At 35.9% G+C, this 14841-nt stretch overlaps 1 protein-coding gene across 1 annotated transcript; it reads left to right on the plus strand.

The window, feature by feature from the left end:
- Nucleotides 1-9276: 9276 nt before the first annotated feature.
- Nucleotides 9277-14736, plus strand: LOC110786254 (kinesin-like protein KIN-12F). Its single transcript, XM_021990788.2, has 15 exons — nt 9277-9738; nt 9849-9986; nt 10338-10421; nt 10516-10641; nt 10739-10798; nt 10901-10954; nt 11046-11138; nt 11249-11344; nt 11447-11595; nt 11710-11850; nt 11935-12064; nt 12182-13156; nt 13238-13306; nt 13421-14176; nt 14255-14736. The coding sequence occupies exons 1-15, from the start codon at nt 9454-9456 to the stop codon at nt 14504-14506; spliced, it is 3408 nt and encodes a 1135-aa protein (XP_021846480.1). The 5' UTR covers nt 9277-9453; the 3' UTR covers nt 14507-14736.
- Nucleotides 14737-14841: the final 105 nt, after the last annotated feature.

The following is a 14841-nucleotide window of genomic DNA, read 5'->3' on the forward strand; positions in this document are numbered from 1 at the left end:
AGATAAACGTTTATTCTGAATTCTTGATTTAATTAGCTTCATATCCTATATTTTGTGCTACATAGAGTCGAAATGGACAAATAGTACATAATTTAATCCCAAGTTATAAATAATCCCTCGTATTTTTTTTTTTTTTTTGGGTGTTAGCGTCGGTTCATCTTTAGGGCTAATCCGGATTCGGGGCGAGTTTTGGATGGATAGGTTCCAGTCCCCTCCCAATTGTTGTTGCAGGGGATCGAACACGAGTTCTCCCTACCAAGTTCAACCCAAATCATCACTGAACCAACAGGCAATTGGTATGATCCCTCGTAATATTAACCAACTAAGTTACGAAAGATTTTACATAACTATCCTCCATGAAAATATGACGACCATTTCCAATTCACCAAGTCACCATTTCCAACCTTGAAATAATGCAATAAAACACTAATGGTAGTAGGATAAGATAAATTAATTAAAGAAAATAAATAAATATGGAATGATTAATTGATAAATCGACATTATCGTTGGGGAAAAAGACAATAATGATAATGTATAAATGGAAAAAGGGAAATATAAAAGAAGGAAATAATAAAAGTGTACGGTTAGAAAAGAGGGTCCAAAATTTGGACTAAAATGGGACAACGATGAACCGACCCACGAGGTGGCCATAGTTCCCCATTCTAGTCCAATGAGCTTCTTGTTTTGTGCTTTTCTAGTTGTAGGCCATACACTACGCACCCTTTGGGACCCACTTGTGCCACCACCAACCAAGGACCTTGTGACTCCTTTGAGAAAGTTTGAGTGGCTAGCTAGCCCATTTATTTGGATGGTCCGTTATAAAATTACAAACGGACAAAGGAGATTTAAACATGTAACAAAAAACATAGACATGTTTTAATTTCACTTTAGCTAAATCATTTCATTAAATGTTAGAATTTTTTTAAGAGGTTTTTTATCCGAAAAATTACTTATAACAACTCATTTGATAACCGATTATAAAAAATTGATAATGAGAATTTAACTATACAAAGTAGACATGATTGATTTCATGAAAATATGTTCACTACTATCTCCCCACAAATCTCTTGAGTCACTTTGCCAATTAGGCTAAAGTGTTACCTTTATAGTGGGGTTTTACTAATGTCTTTCTTTCAAAACAAGTTTATACGATGTTTACGAATCGAGTGACGTTGAGGGTTGACGAATGACGAATGACATAAGTAAACGTCATATTCTAAGTTTCGGACTACTAGGTGTTGCCGTGCTGGTAATAATAAGGGTCAATGACGGATCTTGAACAAATTTACAAGGGGGTCGGCCGTTAGAAATTAAGCAATATAGTATGAGATTTATACAACTATATTCAAATTTTAATACACTAAGAATTTTTCTTCTGGCAGCCGGGCCCTCCCAGGCCATATCTAGAACCACCACTGACAAGGGTAAGCATTAGCTAGAACCTTTAGAGTTTCCTATGGAGTAATAAATCACCCCAATTTGTTTCTTTAAATTTTTCAACTGGAAGTTAGTTCTTCTACCAGTTAAGTTTATTGAAATTAAAAAAATATCCAAGGTTAATTAAAAATACAGTAAATATAATTCACAGCAAGAATATAAGCTCAAATAATCTACATCAATAGTTTCAAATATTTTCCGATAAGCTAAATTCGGTTAAAAATAACGCAACTTTGCCCTAGCCTTAAAGTATTCGGCTAGAACCATAAAATTGAACTAAATAATTGATGATGATCTGCGGAAATCTCCCCCGAGTTTTTTCGCGCAGAATAAGGAGAGTGCTGCTATCGGGTTCGGCCAATTCACTTACTTGGAACAAGTCAGGAAAAAAAAAATGAGGATTTTGTCTTTCGTTTTCAATAATTTCTTTAAGATAGAAAGGGCTTTTCTGGTACGTTGTCCCCCCCCCAAGTAATCGAGCTAAACGTTCCCTCGGCAAGAGAGGTAGATTCGTCGATTGAGACAGCTCCCTCATTTTATGCTCTAAGTCCAAAAGAACTAGCAGTTCAGTTTACTGAAATAAAAAAAAATCCAAGGTTAATTAAATATACAGTAAATATAATTCACAGCAAGAATATAAGTTCAAATAATCTACATCGATCAATAGTTTCAAATAATTTCCGATAAGATAAATTCGGGTAAAAATAACGCAACTTTGTCCTTAAAGTATTCGGCTAGAACCATAAAATTGAACCAAATAATTGATGATGATCTTCATGATTATAGTTATCGAGTTGCTTCATTTGAGTTAGGGATTTGGTCACTATCCTACTGATTGTAACAGGAATAAAGTGGGAAAATTAATTTTTTTTTAAAGTACAATAAATAAAATTGTTAGTCTTGACTCTTGAGTCTTGAGTAACAGCGTCTGCTAAAAAGTGATTTGCTTGGCTATGAGCTTACGTATTTGTAGAACTTTCTCTTCAATTCGTTAGTGGAGGAACAAGGGCACACCATAATCTATTTTTAATTTTAATTTATTATTATATTATTATTATTATACAAATTATCTTTTTATATGTCAATGTTTTTACAAATTATAATACTTTGATATTGAGATACTGGATCCGATTCTCAATTTTTCGTATGAGTACCCAACCTGTAAATATCGATTCTAATACGCAGTATAGTTATTGAGTACCCGAAATATGATACCAGAACCAAATAAAAGTGGCACATTAGCCTAGATTCCTAGAACATAAAACAAGTCAAGCTTGTTTCTTTTAATACTCCGTATAAATGTAGAATAACAATTTTAGCCCAAAATACAAAACAATCAAAGCCCAAATCGCAAATTAGATATATTTTTTTTAATAAATTGATAACAATTTATTTAAATCTACGGAGTATAACATAACATGGTACCTGAATCGTGATCCAGTTCCGTTTCTCATTTTCAGGAACATGTTGCAATAGGTTCCGAATTCGATTCTTGAAATTTTGACAGGTACCCTGTTGTGCTCACCCCACCACACAATCATGTATTAGGAAATGGGGTTGAACATAAATAGGACAATGATCGATAGTTTTTTTTTGTTTTTTTTTCCAGCGAAGCTCATAAGGAGAATAGAAGCGATTTTTGGCAATAATGCTAGAAAATGCGAAAATTCCCAAAATATGCCCCATGACCCCATGTTATATTAATTCCCACATGTCCAGGTCAGCAACACGTACTTAGTAAAAAGTTTTTTTTTTCCCGGTTCAAAAACCAACCGGCAATTCAAATGGTGGTTCTGTTTTGGAGTAAATCGCCATTTAAGTTGACAGTTATGCCCTTTTAAAAAAACGCCTCAAACTGATCCATATTTACTCCTCCTTGATTCCGACCCGCCATTTTTTAAATTCTACGAACCCATAATCGATTTCAACCAATTCCTAAATCAAAATTATTTCGTTAATTTAGGGATCAATTGTAACACCCCATATTTGAAGTGTTTTTAAAATATATCGATATCTTTAAAATTTTACCTTCTAAACTATTTCTAACTTAAAGTGTACTTTATTTTATATGTCAGATTTCATGTTTCAACATGAAATACTTTCTGAGAAAACTCAGTAGTTTGAGAGAGAAAAGAAGATGATTTCTGTATTATTGAATCATTGAATAATATTACAGTAATCTGACATTGATACAGGACCACAGGAGAACCATCCCCAAAAGCTAGCTCAAGGGGAGGAGAGCCCATGATCATATATAAACCCCACATCAGCCACCCATATGATCGATGTGGGACTTAAGTCCCATACCTTACAATGGACCGTAACATACCACCCCTCTTCGCAGCCACATGCCCTCATGTGGCAGGCTTTGCGCTAGGCAAAGAGAGAAGGTTCCTAGCCCCGGACGAGCACCGGCGTCACCTCCATCGGTCACATGTGGTGCTAGGAGCGGTGGTCGGCTCTGATACCATTGATACAGGACCACAGGAGAACCATCCCCAAAAGCTAGCTCAAGGGGAGGAGAGCCCATGATCCTATATAAACCCCACATCAGCCACCCATATGATCGATGTGGGACTTAAGTCCCATACCTTACAATGGACCGTAACATACACAAATCTGACAAAAACATTCTGCTAAACAACCTTTTACATCAATACCTTTGATATTCTTTATTTTTCCAAAAGAAACATGCCCTAACCTAAGATGCCATAGCTTTGCTTCCTCAATAGCAGTGAAACAGGCACTTGACAGAGCAAAATTATTAGAAGTTGACTTGCATGTAGAATCCAACAGATCATCATTCAAACTGTAAAGACCTTTGTCCAATCTACCAAGCACATAATGCCTTTTCTTGGAAAGGTCCTGTATGACACATTCATTATCAGTGAAGGAAACAGAAGAGTCAGTGTTATGACAGAGTTGTGAAATGGATATGAGATTAAACTGGAACCCTGGGACATGCAAAACATCTTTGAGAACAATATTATCCCCTAGATTTACCACACCTTTGTGTTTGACTTGAAATTCAGTACCATCAGGTATAGTTATAGAGTGATATCTATTAGTTAATGGTTCAAGACTGCTGAACATATTCAAATCTGAACACATATGATCACTTGCACCACTATCTAGTATCCATTTTTTCTTGAAGTTAGATAAAAGGCAGAATGTACCTTGTGGTTGAGAACTGGTTGCCAGACCAAGAGAGTTAGAGCCATTGGTCTCAACTTGGCTAGCAACCTGGTGTGGGTTGATATGTTTCATCAACTGATTATACTGCTCTTCAGTGAAAGTTGCATGAACCAGACCTTTATCCTCTTGATTTGAATCATCAGCATAGGAATCTTCCATATGTACAGCAGCTGCAACTCTTTTGCCTTTGCCTTTGAAATCTTTAGGATATCCATGTAACTTCCAGCATTTGTCAATAGTATGATTTTTCATTCTGCAATGCTCACAGAATAGGTTGTTTCTGGTGGTGTTTCTTGATTGAGATCCAGCAAAAACACCTTGATTGTTGGTGCTAGAAGGATACTGTGATCTGTACTTGTTATCAGTGAACTTTCTAGCAGTGAATACTATTGATTCTGAGTTCATATAGCTTCTGTTGCTCTGCACTTCTCTCTGCTGATCATCCTGGAGTAATAAGCCATATGCCTTAGAAATAGTTGGCAAAGGATTCATCATAAGAATCGTGCTCTTAGGATGCTCATACTTTGGGTTAAGCTTCATTAAGAATTGGATCAACCTCTGATTTTGTTGAGATTTTAACAGTTTTTGTGTGAGAGTGCAATTACAACCAGTACAAGAACAAGAAGGCAAAGGATCTAGTCCATCTAACTGATCCCAGAGAAGTTTAATTTTGGTGAAAAAACTTGAGATATCCTCATCATCATCTTGATTTAGGTTGTAAAGTTTCAATTGAATAGAAAACAACTGAGGACCAGAGGACTGACAGAATCTATCTTCCAAATCCAGCCATATCTCTCTTGCAGTCTTCAGATATAGAACACTTCTTGCAATTGAAGGTTCAAGAGAAGCTAGAATCCAAGAGATGACCAAATCATTACATCTGGTCCAGATTCTAAAGTTTTGAGCATTTGTTGCTGGTTGATTCAATGAACCATCAACAAAACAAAGTTTGTTCCTAGCTGATAATGCAATCACCATAGAACGTTTCCAGTCATTAAAGCATTTTCCATCAAACACTATGCTGACTAACTTTGAAACATTAACATCATGGTTGCTAAGAAAATATGCGGAATTCGGATTAAGAGAAGGATCTGTTTGATCAGGCATTTTTGAGAATGAATTTGATCAAAAGAATAATTCGAGAATTTGAAGTGTTTACCAAGAATTTGCTGAAAACAAGCTTACAACAACAAACTAAATCAGCAAGATCGATTGACTTGCTCTGATACCATGTCAGATTTCATGTTTCAACATGAAATACTTTCTGAGAAAACTCAGTAGTTTGAGAGAGAAAAGAAGATGATTTCTGTATTATTGAATCATTGAATAATATTACAGTAATCTGAGCTATATATACAACAGATTGTATGATGTGTTTCAACCAATAGGAAGAGAGCTAAGAACTAACAACCAATCATATTCAACCTACTGTACACCTAAGCATTCTAAGCTCATTATTACAAGTTGAATCAAGTAACTAACTCTCTAACAAACTCCCGTGAATCTAGGGAAGTTGGTTGAGTATGCTGTTGAGTATATCTGCTTCTAGAATCATCCATAATACGCATTGCACTGCTGGCTGCATGGTCATGCAGTGTGTGAACTGTGGTGAGCTTTGTACTGCTTGCTGCATGTTCATGTAAGGCATGACTTGAGCTAGGATCAGCAGGTTGTAAACCAACATTATACATGATTAGTATTGATTTTTAATACCCATTATTTATTTATGGTTTTGGAACAAGTATTTATTTGGTAAAAGTAATAGTTTTCTCATCATTCAAATTGTTTGATTTAATGATAAAAATAAATAAATAAATAAATATATATATCTTTGATATTTTGACATTCCAATTTCTCATGTTACCCGTGAGATATAGATTTCCAAATTAAGAATATCTTTGGCTTTTCATGTATCTCTTCATTAAATATTGATTGTTCAAAGATTTTAGAGTTACAACACTTGACTACTCTTAAATTTCTTTGTGATTCTTCAGTAGTAACCGAAAGCCTTATTGACTGGCCTCCCTATTATTCCCTTATTAGTTTCTTGCTACTTGTCCAAAACTACGTACAAGATTCCCATTCATATCCATCTTCTCTTTGCATTTCGGTTCATGGTTTAGAGTTTACATCAAACTAGTAATAATTTGGGTAAATCGGTTTGCATCGCTTGAAGGAGAAGACAGGAACAATTAAAGTCGGGAACGCTTAGCCGATTGTACGCGCATAATCTGCACGTACTCCTCTAGTTGGCCAAGGTAACTAATGATTGTCCTCGTTCGGTTTAATCCGTTAAATATCGATAATAGGGAGACTAGCTAGATTATAGTTGGGTTATTCGTGAAATATCATGTTTAGGACTATGATGTTTGATTTACCTTATTCGTCAGCTTTACGTAATACCATGATTTATGATTTATGATTTATGCTTTAAACTTGAATATGTTATACAGTAACATTTTTAATAGTGTTGTATCTTGAGTGTATTTAACTTGTTAGTTGTAGTTTAGTAATATGAATTTTGGACGGATTCCGTTGAGTATACCGTTTTAGTTCATTGTCGTCGTTCGACTCTAGTAGCTTCCGGGTGCTGTCTACTAGGTTGAGAGTGTGGCCATACTTAGACTAGAGACGTATTCTCGAAGGACGTATTCCTGACTTTGACTATATAGGAACAGTGTCTTGCGATTCACTTGCGCTCCGTTCTTACCTCTAAATTATAAATGTTATATATTTTACTACGTTATTGTACTTGGTAATGTCTTTGGGTAACTCTTCTCTTTAATTTTACTTATTATTATCTTTTTGAAGGATTCTTTATAAATTGTATGTCAATTTATGATCGTATGTATTCCTATTTTATTTTGTGTTATCTATATTCTATGATTCTTATTATTTCTATTTAATTGGTTACACTTGAGCTGGGAGAGCTGTTAGTTACTCCCCACTGATTGTGGAATTTTGTTGTTATTTTACAGGTTGTTTTATTAGCATATTTGTGCATGGACTTGTGCTTCGAGTGAGAATAAAACAAATGGAGTTTATTTTATTTTAAACTTTCTACTTTTGTTTTGAGGCTATGTTGTACCTCATTTGAAATAATTATTTTAATTACTTTTTATTTTATTTTGTTGGTTTAACAATTTAGTGTTCAAACCCCTTCTTTATTTTAGTAGTGACAAGCCCAGAAGACGGTGTTTCCGCCACCGTCAATATAAATAGCACTTTAAATTCTTTTTTTTCTCTTTTAGAATTTCTGGGTTGTTACATCAATTCTTGAAAAAATTTCACCCAAGGAAAGAAGTTGGGAAATTGTAGTCTTTTACCATATTATCCCAAAATTTAGACTCGAGACTCACCTTAAGAGTTGGGATAAACTCGATCACCCTAATAAAATTCACAGGTATGAATTTAAAGGCAAACCCATGAACTGATCTGAAAAATGAAAATGCCAAATCTACCAAGTGTCAACACCTTCTTCTTAATTGAGTTTGAAAATCCAAGGCTCAATCGAGACTCACTTAAAACTCCACTTTTTCTCCAACCGAATCAAATTATACCACATCATCACACTTTATCCTATTTAATTATCTTTTTTTAGGAGCTTAGTTGAGTCTGGGGCGAGTCTGAAAATAATGTGTAAAAATAAGGAGAGTGTTTTGTGAATCTTAATAATAGTGAAAAAGTTAGTGGAAAGCTGATGTGGCAGAGTCCGAAGATTGGGGTTGAGTCTGAGGAATAAACTCACAATTACATACAAACATATACTAGTACTCCATGGTAACTTTTTTTGAGTCAGTGTTAAACCGCTATATGAAAGGGTGGTTAACTTAAAAAGGAAACCGCCAAGTGAGATAGCAGTTTTTCAATTTTAACTGTTGTTTCACTTGACGGTATTGTGCTGATTGATTAGGAAAAAAAAATATCCCGATATTCTTGATGGTGTGGACGGTAGAATGAGAATTAACTCACATGAGGCATATTTTGTGAATTATTGCATCTTCTAGCATTATTGTTGGAAATCGCTCGAAGACTAGCCCTACTAAGCTAACATATCTTTTGCGTCTATCCACTTTAGAATTATAAATCTAATTGATTGGGGTTCTTAACCCCTCAAAAGGCCATGTGGGATTTTGATCTAAATCTGTACAGGTCCAATAAATTCAGCTCAATTCAGTTCAGTTCAGGGTCAATAAGTTTAGTTCGGGTTCAATAAATTCAGTTCGACTTTAATAAATTAAGTTCAGTTTAGTTCAGTTTAGAGATGTTCAGTTCAAAAGAACAGCGGCTTAATCTCAAGTCCAAACATTTTTAAATTGCAAAAGTGGGATATTTAGTGAAATTCTTTTGCATTTTATTAAAGAAATCATATATAGCACCTCTTTTTACTACGTAAAACAAGAATGTAAATTAATTCCTCCTTGTCAAAAAAATTAAAAATAAATTAAATTTCTCCAATGTAACTTATGTTGGTTGGGTTAAAGCCATATAGATGGTAGCCCAATTTGGAGCCCAATCTTATCCCTTACAAGAAAAAACGACAATGAACAAAGGACATTTGAGTAATTGCACTACCAAAATTCAAATTTGAACCCAACTTTTCTAACGGATCCAATCCATTCCACATAAAAAATAAATCATTTCTCAACGGTCATCTTCTCTGCATCCCCCCTTCTTCTTCCCTCTTTCCTCACATTTTGAACTCAAAATTTCAAAAACTCACTCTCTTCCTCTCTCAAATTCTGTTTTTCTCTCTCCTAACACCGTAACACGAAACTCTTAACAGCAGATAACATCAACTCAAAAAAATTGAGCAAAAAAATGTCGATGAGTTCAGTTAGAAATCTGCTCAACATATCTCTCTCATCGAAACGGCAATCGAGTTTGAAGAGATCACCACTATCCACCGTGAAATCGCATTCTTTCACCGACGAAAATGTACCTCCAGTTGATCCCAACATTCAACCAATTGAACCCCAATTTCCCCTTTTATCAAACCCTAAAAAATCACCCTCTAAGCTCTCATTTTCTCACAGTAAAGTTCTTAAATCTTCCAGATCAGACCCAATTCAGGAACATTCTACTGCTCCTGATCCCCCAGTTAAGGTAATTAATTTGACCCGAACTTCAATTTTTATCTTTGTTTCTAATTTCACTGATTTAGTGATTTCCCTCCCTTTTGATATTTAAATTGTTTGATTTGTTGATTTTTGCAGGTGGTGGTGAGAATTAGACCCAAGACTGTTAATGAAAAGTTAGGCGATCCGACAATCAGGAAAGCTTCTGAGGATTCCGTGTCCATCGGTGACCGGGAATTTAGTTTTAATTCGGTTCTTGATTCGACTTCCAAGCAGGTTAGAACAATGGGTTTCCCTTTTTAATCGAAATTATTATGTATCTAAACTGATGTTGTGCAATTGAGGAAATTTTGATTTGTTTTAATCAGAAGTTTAGCTAATTTTGGTACATTTTATGAATTCTAATATATAGTAGCTACCATTTTATTCGTTTTGTGAATTTTGTGATGTGAAATTTACTAATGCATTCCATTGGTATGATTAAGTGATGTCTGAATTGTATAGTAGAATGATCGTATTTTTGGATCCAAAGAAATCGAGTAGAACACAATTACATTTGGAATTTGGGTTATGCTGAGTTTAAACCCTTGATTTTTGAATACCATTTTGTTTGGTTTGGTGTTCCAGGAAGACGTTTTCGACTTAATTGGTGTCCCATTGGTGAAGGATGCATTAGCAGGATATAATGCTTCCATATTGTCTTACGGGCAGGTATAATAAAAGAAATCCCCTAGTCAAGTAGTTGATAATCAATCATAATGAACATTTTCATCAATTAACATAGCTTAAACTTGTTAATTAATAGACTGGAAGTGGTAAGACTTACACAATGTGGGGGCCGCCGAGCGCCATGGTCGAGGGTCAGTCACCTAGTACTCAGCAGGGAATTGTACCGCGTATCTTCAAGAAGTTGTTTATTGACATTGAGAGAGTATGCTTACTAAAACTGGTTGATTTTACTACTATTTAGTTGAGATAATTCAGAAGTATTTTTAGTGAATTGAGGTTTCTCTATGCTTTTTGCTTAGGAAAAGGACAATTCTGACGATAAACAGATAAATTATCAGTGCCGTTGTTCATTTCTTGAGGTAATTCTATTGACCTGTATCATAAATTCACACCAAGTTTGCTTATTAGTTGTTTTGTTATGTGAATTTTAGTGTTTGACTTAACAAAATTGATTGCAACAGATATATAATGGACAAATTGGGGATTTACTTGATCCCACACAGCGAAATTTGAAGGTGCTTGATCTATCGCCTTTGAATTGATTCCATGGACTTTGGTTATTTATGCCCTTATGTAATGTGTGATTAACATCTCACAACTTTTCAGATAAAGGATGATGCCAAGAATGTGTTTTATATTGAGAATTTGACTGAGGAGTATGTAACAAGCTACGACGACGTTACTCAAATTTTGATCAAGGTATTTAATAGACCTGGTTTGTTCTACATATTGTAATGGCCATAACATAGATACTCCATGTAATAGTTGTTCAATGTGGCAGTTTTCTCATACCGAGTTTTATGATGCAGGGGCTTTCTAGTCGAAAAGTTGGTGCTACAAGCATAAATTCTAAGAGTTCTAGATCTCATATTGTATTTACCTGTGTAATTGAATCCTGGTGCAAGGTATCCTTCAATTAGCTTCTGATAAAAAAACTAGTTTAGGGTCTAGTTAACACTTGATCATGTTGCATTAACACTTACTTTTACTATCTGTTTGTGGAACAGGAAACTCCATCAAGTAACATCAGCAGTTCAAAAACTAGCCGAATCAGCTTTATTGATCTTGCTGCAATGGGAAGAGATAAACAAATTGATGCCGGAAGAGAGTTTGAAAGGGAACGAAAAGAACTGAAGAGTTCTTTGTCACACCTTGGGTAAGACCTCATGAATTCTCGGTCACCTAGCTTTGCACCTTTGCTAATAGTGAATGTTCTTCGTGAGTCGCGAACAAGGATTCCTTATAATACAAATTCTTCTACTTATTGCAGGCACTTGGTAAATATCTTAGCAACAGGAACTCAACCAGATGATCTTATGTACAGAGATTCCTGTTTGACGCATTTACTACAACAATCACTTGGTGGCAATGCCAAACTCTCTGTCATCTGTAACATATCTCCTGATATAAAGTATACTTCTTAATCTTACGTTGTTGATAGTTTTTGTCTTGAAACCAGGAAATTCTCATAAACTTCATGTTTACTTGAATGCAGAAATTATGTTGAGACACTGAGCACACTCAGGTTTGGGCAACGAGTAAGATCCATTCAAAACAAGCCAGTCATTAATGAGATAACAGAAGAAGATATGGATGATCTAACGGATCAAATCCGTCAGCTTAAGGTATATTTTTTTTCTTTGATGATTTCATTATTGAACTTGTACATTTTGCTTGGAAAACAGTAAATTTGCCAAGAAAGTCATGGTTACAAATAAAAACATTTCTCTTATTACTTACAGGAAGAACTTATCAGAGCAAAGCTAAATGTTCCCTCAGCTGGCTCAGAGAATGGACAGTTAGCAGGGAGAAGTATTCGTGAAAGCATGAATCTACTGAGAATCAGCATAAACCGCTCCTTGGTATTACCTTCAATAGATAATGAGATTGAAGAACAGGTCAACGCTGATGAGACTGATGTCACAGAATTGTGTAAACATCTTGATAACTTGCACAGATCCTGTGAAGAGATTCCAAATAATGACATGTCCATGTCTTGCGACAGTGATGATAGCGTTGAATTTTCGTCTGTGCGAGGAAGCTGTGATAGCTATTTCACAAGTGAACACGAAATCAATTGTTTACATGAATCAGTAGACGTTAGTTCTGATCAGGCACTGCAGTGTAGTGATCATGCTTCTAGAAGTAGTATGTCTATCAGTTCATCTCGTCATTCTTCAGCCTTTGAAGAGCCAGCTTTATCCGAGTCACCAAAAATCAAGAATATTCAAAGAAAAAGCATTGTTACTTCACCAAGTCTTCTGGTTGAGCAGAACAATGTTATGGAGAGCACCAAGTTTTGTGCAGATGTTCCTCCAATGAAGTCAGTCAGACAAAGTGAGCCAATGCTGCGATCATCTTTAAGGTCAAGCAAGATGTTTTCAGGAACTACTGAATCTTTGGCTGCTAGCTTAAGAAGAGGCTTAGAAGTTATTGATACTCATCATCAGCAGCACAATTTGTCAAAGTCTTCTGTTGCTTTCTCCTTTGAACACTTGATGTTGAAAGCATCTCCAGCAGTTGATAAAGCAGTTCGTGCTTCTGTTCAAACATTATCAGTTGGTAGGCCATCAATTGATGGATCACCTTCTTCCCATATATGCATATCTTGTCGTCAGGGGAAGGAGACAGATGCTGCTCTAACCATTGATGGGCAGAAGGACCTTGAGAAAGTTTGCAGTGAACAAGCTGCTAAAATTGAGGAGCTCAATCGTTTGGTAACGATTTTTTTCACAAGTATCTTTTGAAAAGTTCACTTTTCAAAAGCTTTTTGCCAGACTAATCTTTGAACTGTGCAGGTGGAGCAGTTAAGACATCCACAAGAGAAAGATATTGCTCAAGAAAGTAGCCAAGAGATTGAAGACAAGGTCAGTTGCAGCTTCGCTGTGAATTGAAATGGTTCCCCCTTCTGTTGTAGGGGTCTGCATAACTATGTATACTTTTTACTGATTCTAAATACTTTATGTACTGAATATTTGAAGGATCAAGAACTTGAAATCATAAAAGAAACATGCAACATTGAGGACAAGCGCGAGACATCATTATCCTTTGATATGAGAGAAAAGGAAGAACTTCTGATAGAAATCCAGCTTCTGAAGAGCAAGTTACAGGCTTATACTACTGCTGATGCAGTTCCACACAAGTCCATTGACAAGCTAAGGTCATCTTTGTTATCCCGTTCCATGCAATTACGGAAAAGCATGAGCTCCCAGTTCAACAATGCCGAAGAGTTGGAGAAGGAGCGAGAGAGATGGACTGAGATGGAGAGTGAGTGGATTAACTTGACTGACGAACTAAGAATTGACATTGAAGCTCATCGTCAACACGCTGAGCAGGTGGAGATGGACTTGGAACAGCAGAAGAAGTACACAGAGGAATTAGATGATGCCCTTCATAGGTCAGTGCTTGGCCATGCAAGATTTGTGGAACATTATGTTGACTTACAAGAGAAGTACAATCATTTATCAGAGAGTCATAGAAGGATAATGGAAACTGTAACTGATGTCAAGAAAGCAGCTTCAAAGGCGGGAGCTAAAGGTAGTGGTGCTCGCTATGCTAAGGCTTTTGCAGCTGAGCTTTCTACAATGAGGGCAGAAGAGAAGAGAGAGCGAGAACGGTTGAGAAGGGAGAATAAAAGCCTTAGATTACAGCTCAGAGAAACTGCTGAGGCTGTTCAAACTGCTGGTGAGCTACTAGTTCGACTCAGAGAAGCTGAGGAAGCTGCTTCATTTGCTGAGGTAATTTTAGTTGTTCTGATTGTTTATAAATGCAGGATGTTAGAAGTATTGTACTGATTTTTGGTTTTTGCTTTGCAGTCGAATCTGAGTGATCTTCAGCAAGAGCATGAGAGGTTGAGGAAGCAAATGGAGAAACAGAAGAACAAACACAAGATGGAAATGGTAACAATGAAACAGTACATGGCTGAAAGTAAATTGCCAGAATCTGCATTGAGGCCTGCAGTACATTACGACGAGCCACTTCCCACCAGCACTTTTACAGCTCAAGATGATGATGATGCTTGGAAAGCAGAATTTGGAGCCATATATCAAGAACACCACCACTACTGATTACTGATTACTCAAGTCTCTGTGCATTTGGGTTTTAGATGTTGCTAAATTTGATAATGCCTTTGACCCTTCTTGGGTCATGGTGGTATTCTGGTGTTGTACAAACCAACCATGTCAATCTCCAATTCAGTTGGGGGTCACTATGATGAATTTGTTGTCAAATTGCCCAAGAACAAGGGATAATAACGATGCCCATTCTTTGATTGATTTATTCGATTACGATGTTTTAATATCATTGTCTAAAAATCACCTGCTTTTGCTTAGTCATTTTTTCAATATTTGGCTATCATATTTAACATAGTCCATTGCTATTTTGAATAAAACAACTATTTTAT

Source organism: Spinacia oleracea, chromosome 4 (genome assembly GCF_020520425.1).
Source record: "Spinacia oleracea cultivar Varoflay chromosome 4, BTI_SOV_V1, whole genome shotgun sequence".
In the NCBI taxonomy this organism is placed as follows: domain Eukaryota; kingdom Viridiplantae; phylum Streptophyta; class Magnoliopsida; order Caryophyllales; family Amaranthaceae; genus Spinacia; species Spinacia oleracea.

What these genes read in the sequence shown, in the direction of transcription:
- LOC110786254 (XM_021990788.2), top strand. Translation starts at nt 9,454, where the DNA reads ATGTCGATGAGTTCAGTTAGAAATCTGCTCAACATATCTCTCTCATCG. An exon ending in TTACTCAAATTTTGATCAAG is followed by an intron (nt 11,139 to 11,248) that starts GTATTTAATAGA and finishes TTTATGATGCAG; the next exon opens with GGGCTTTCTAGTCGAAAAGT. An exon ending in GCCAAGAGATTGAAGACAAG is followed by an intron (nt 13,307 to 13,420) that starts GTCAGTTGCAGC and finishes GAATATTTGAAG; the next exon opens with GATCAAGAACTTGAAATCAT.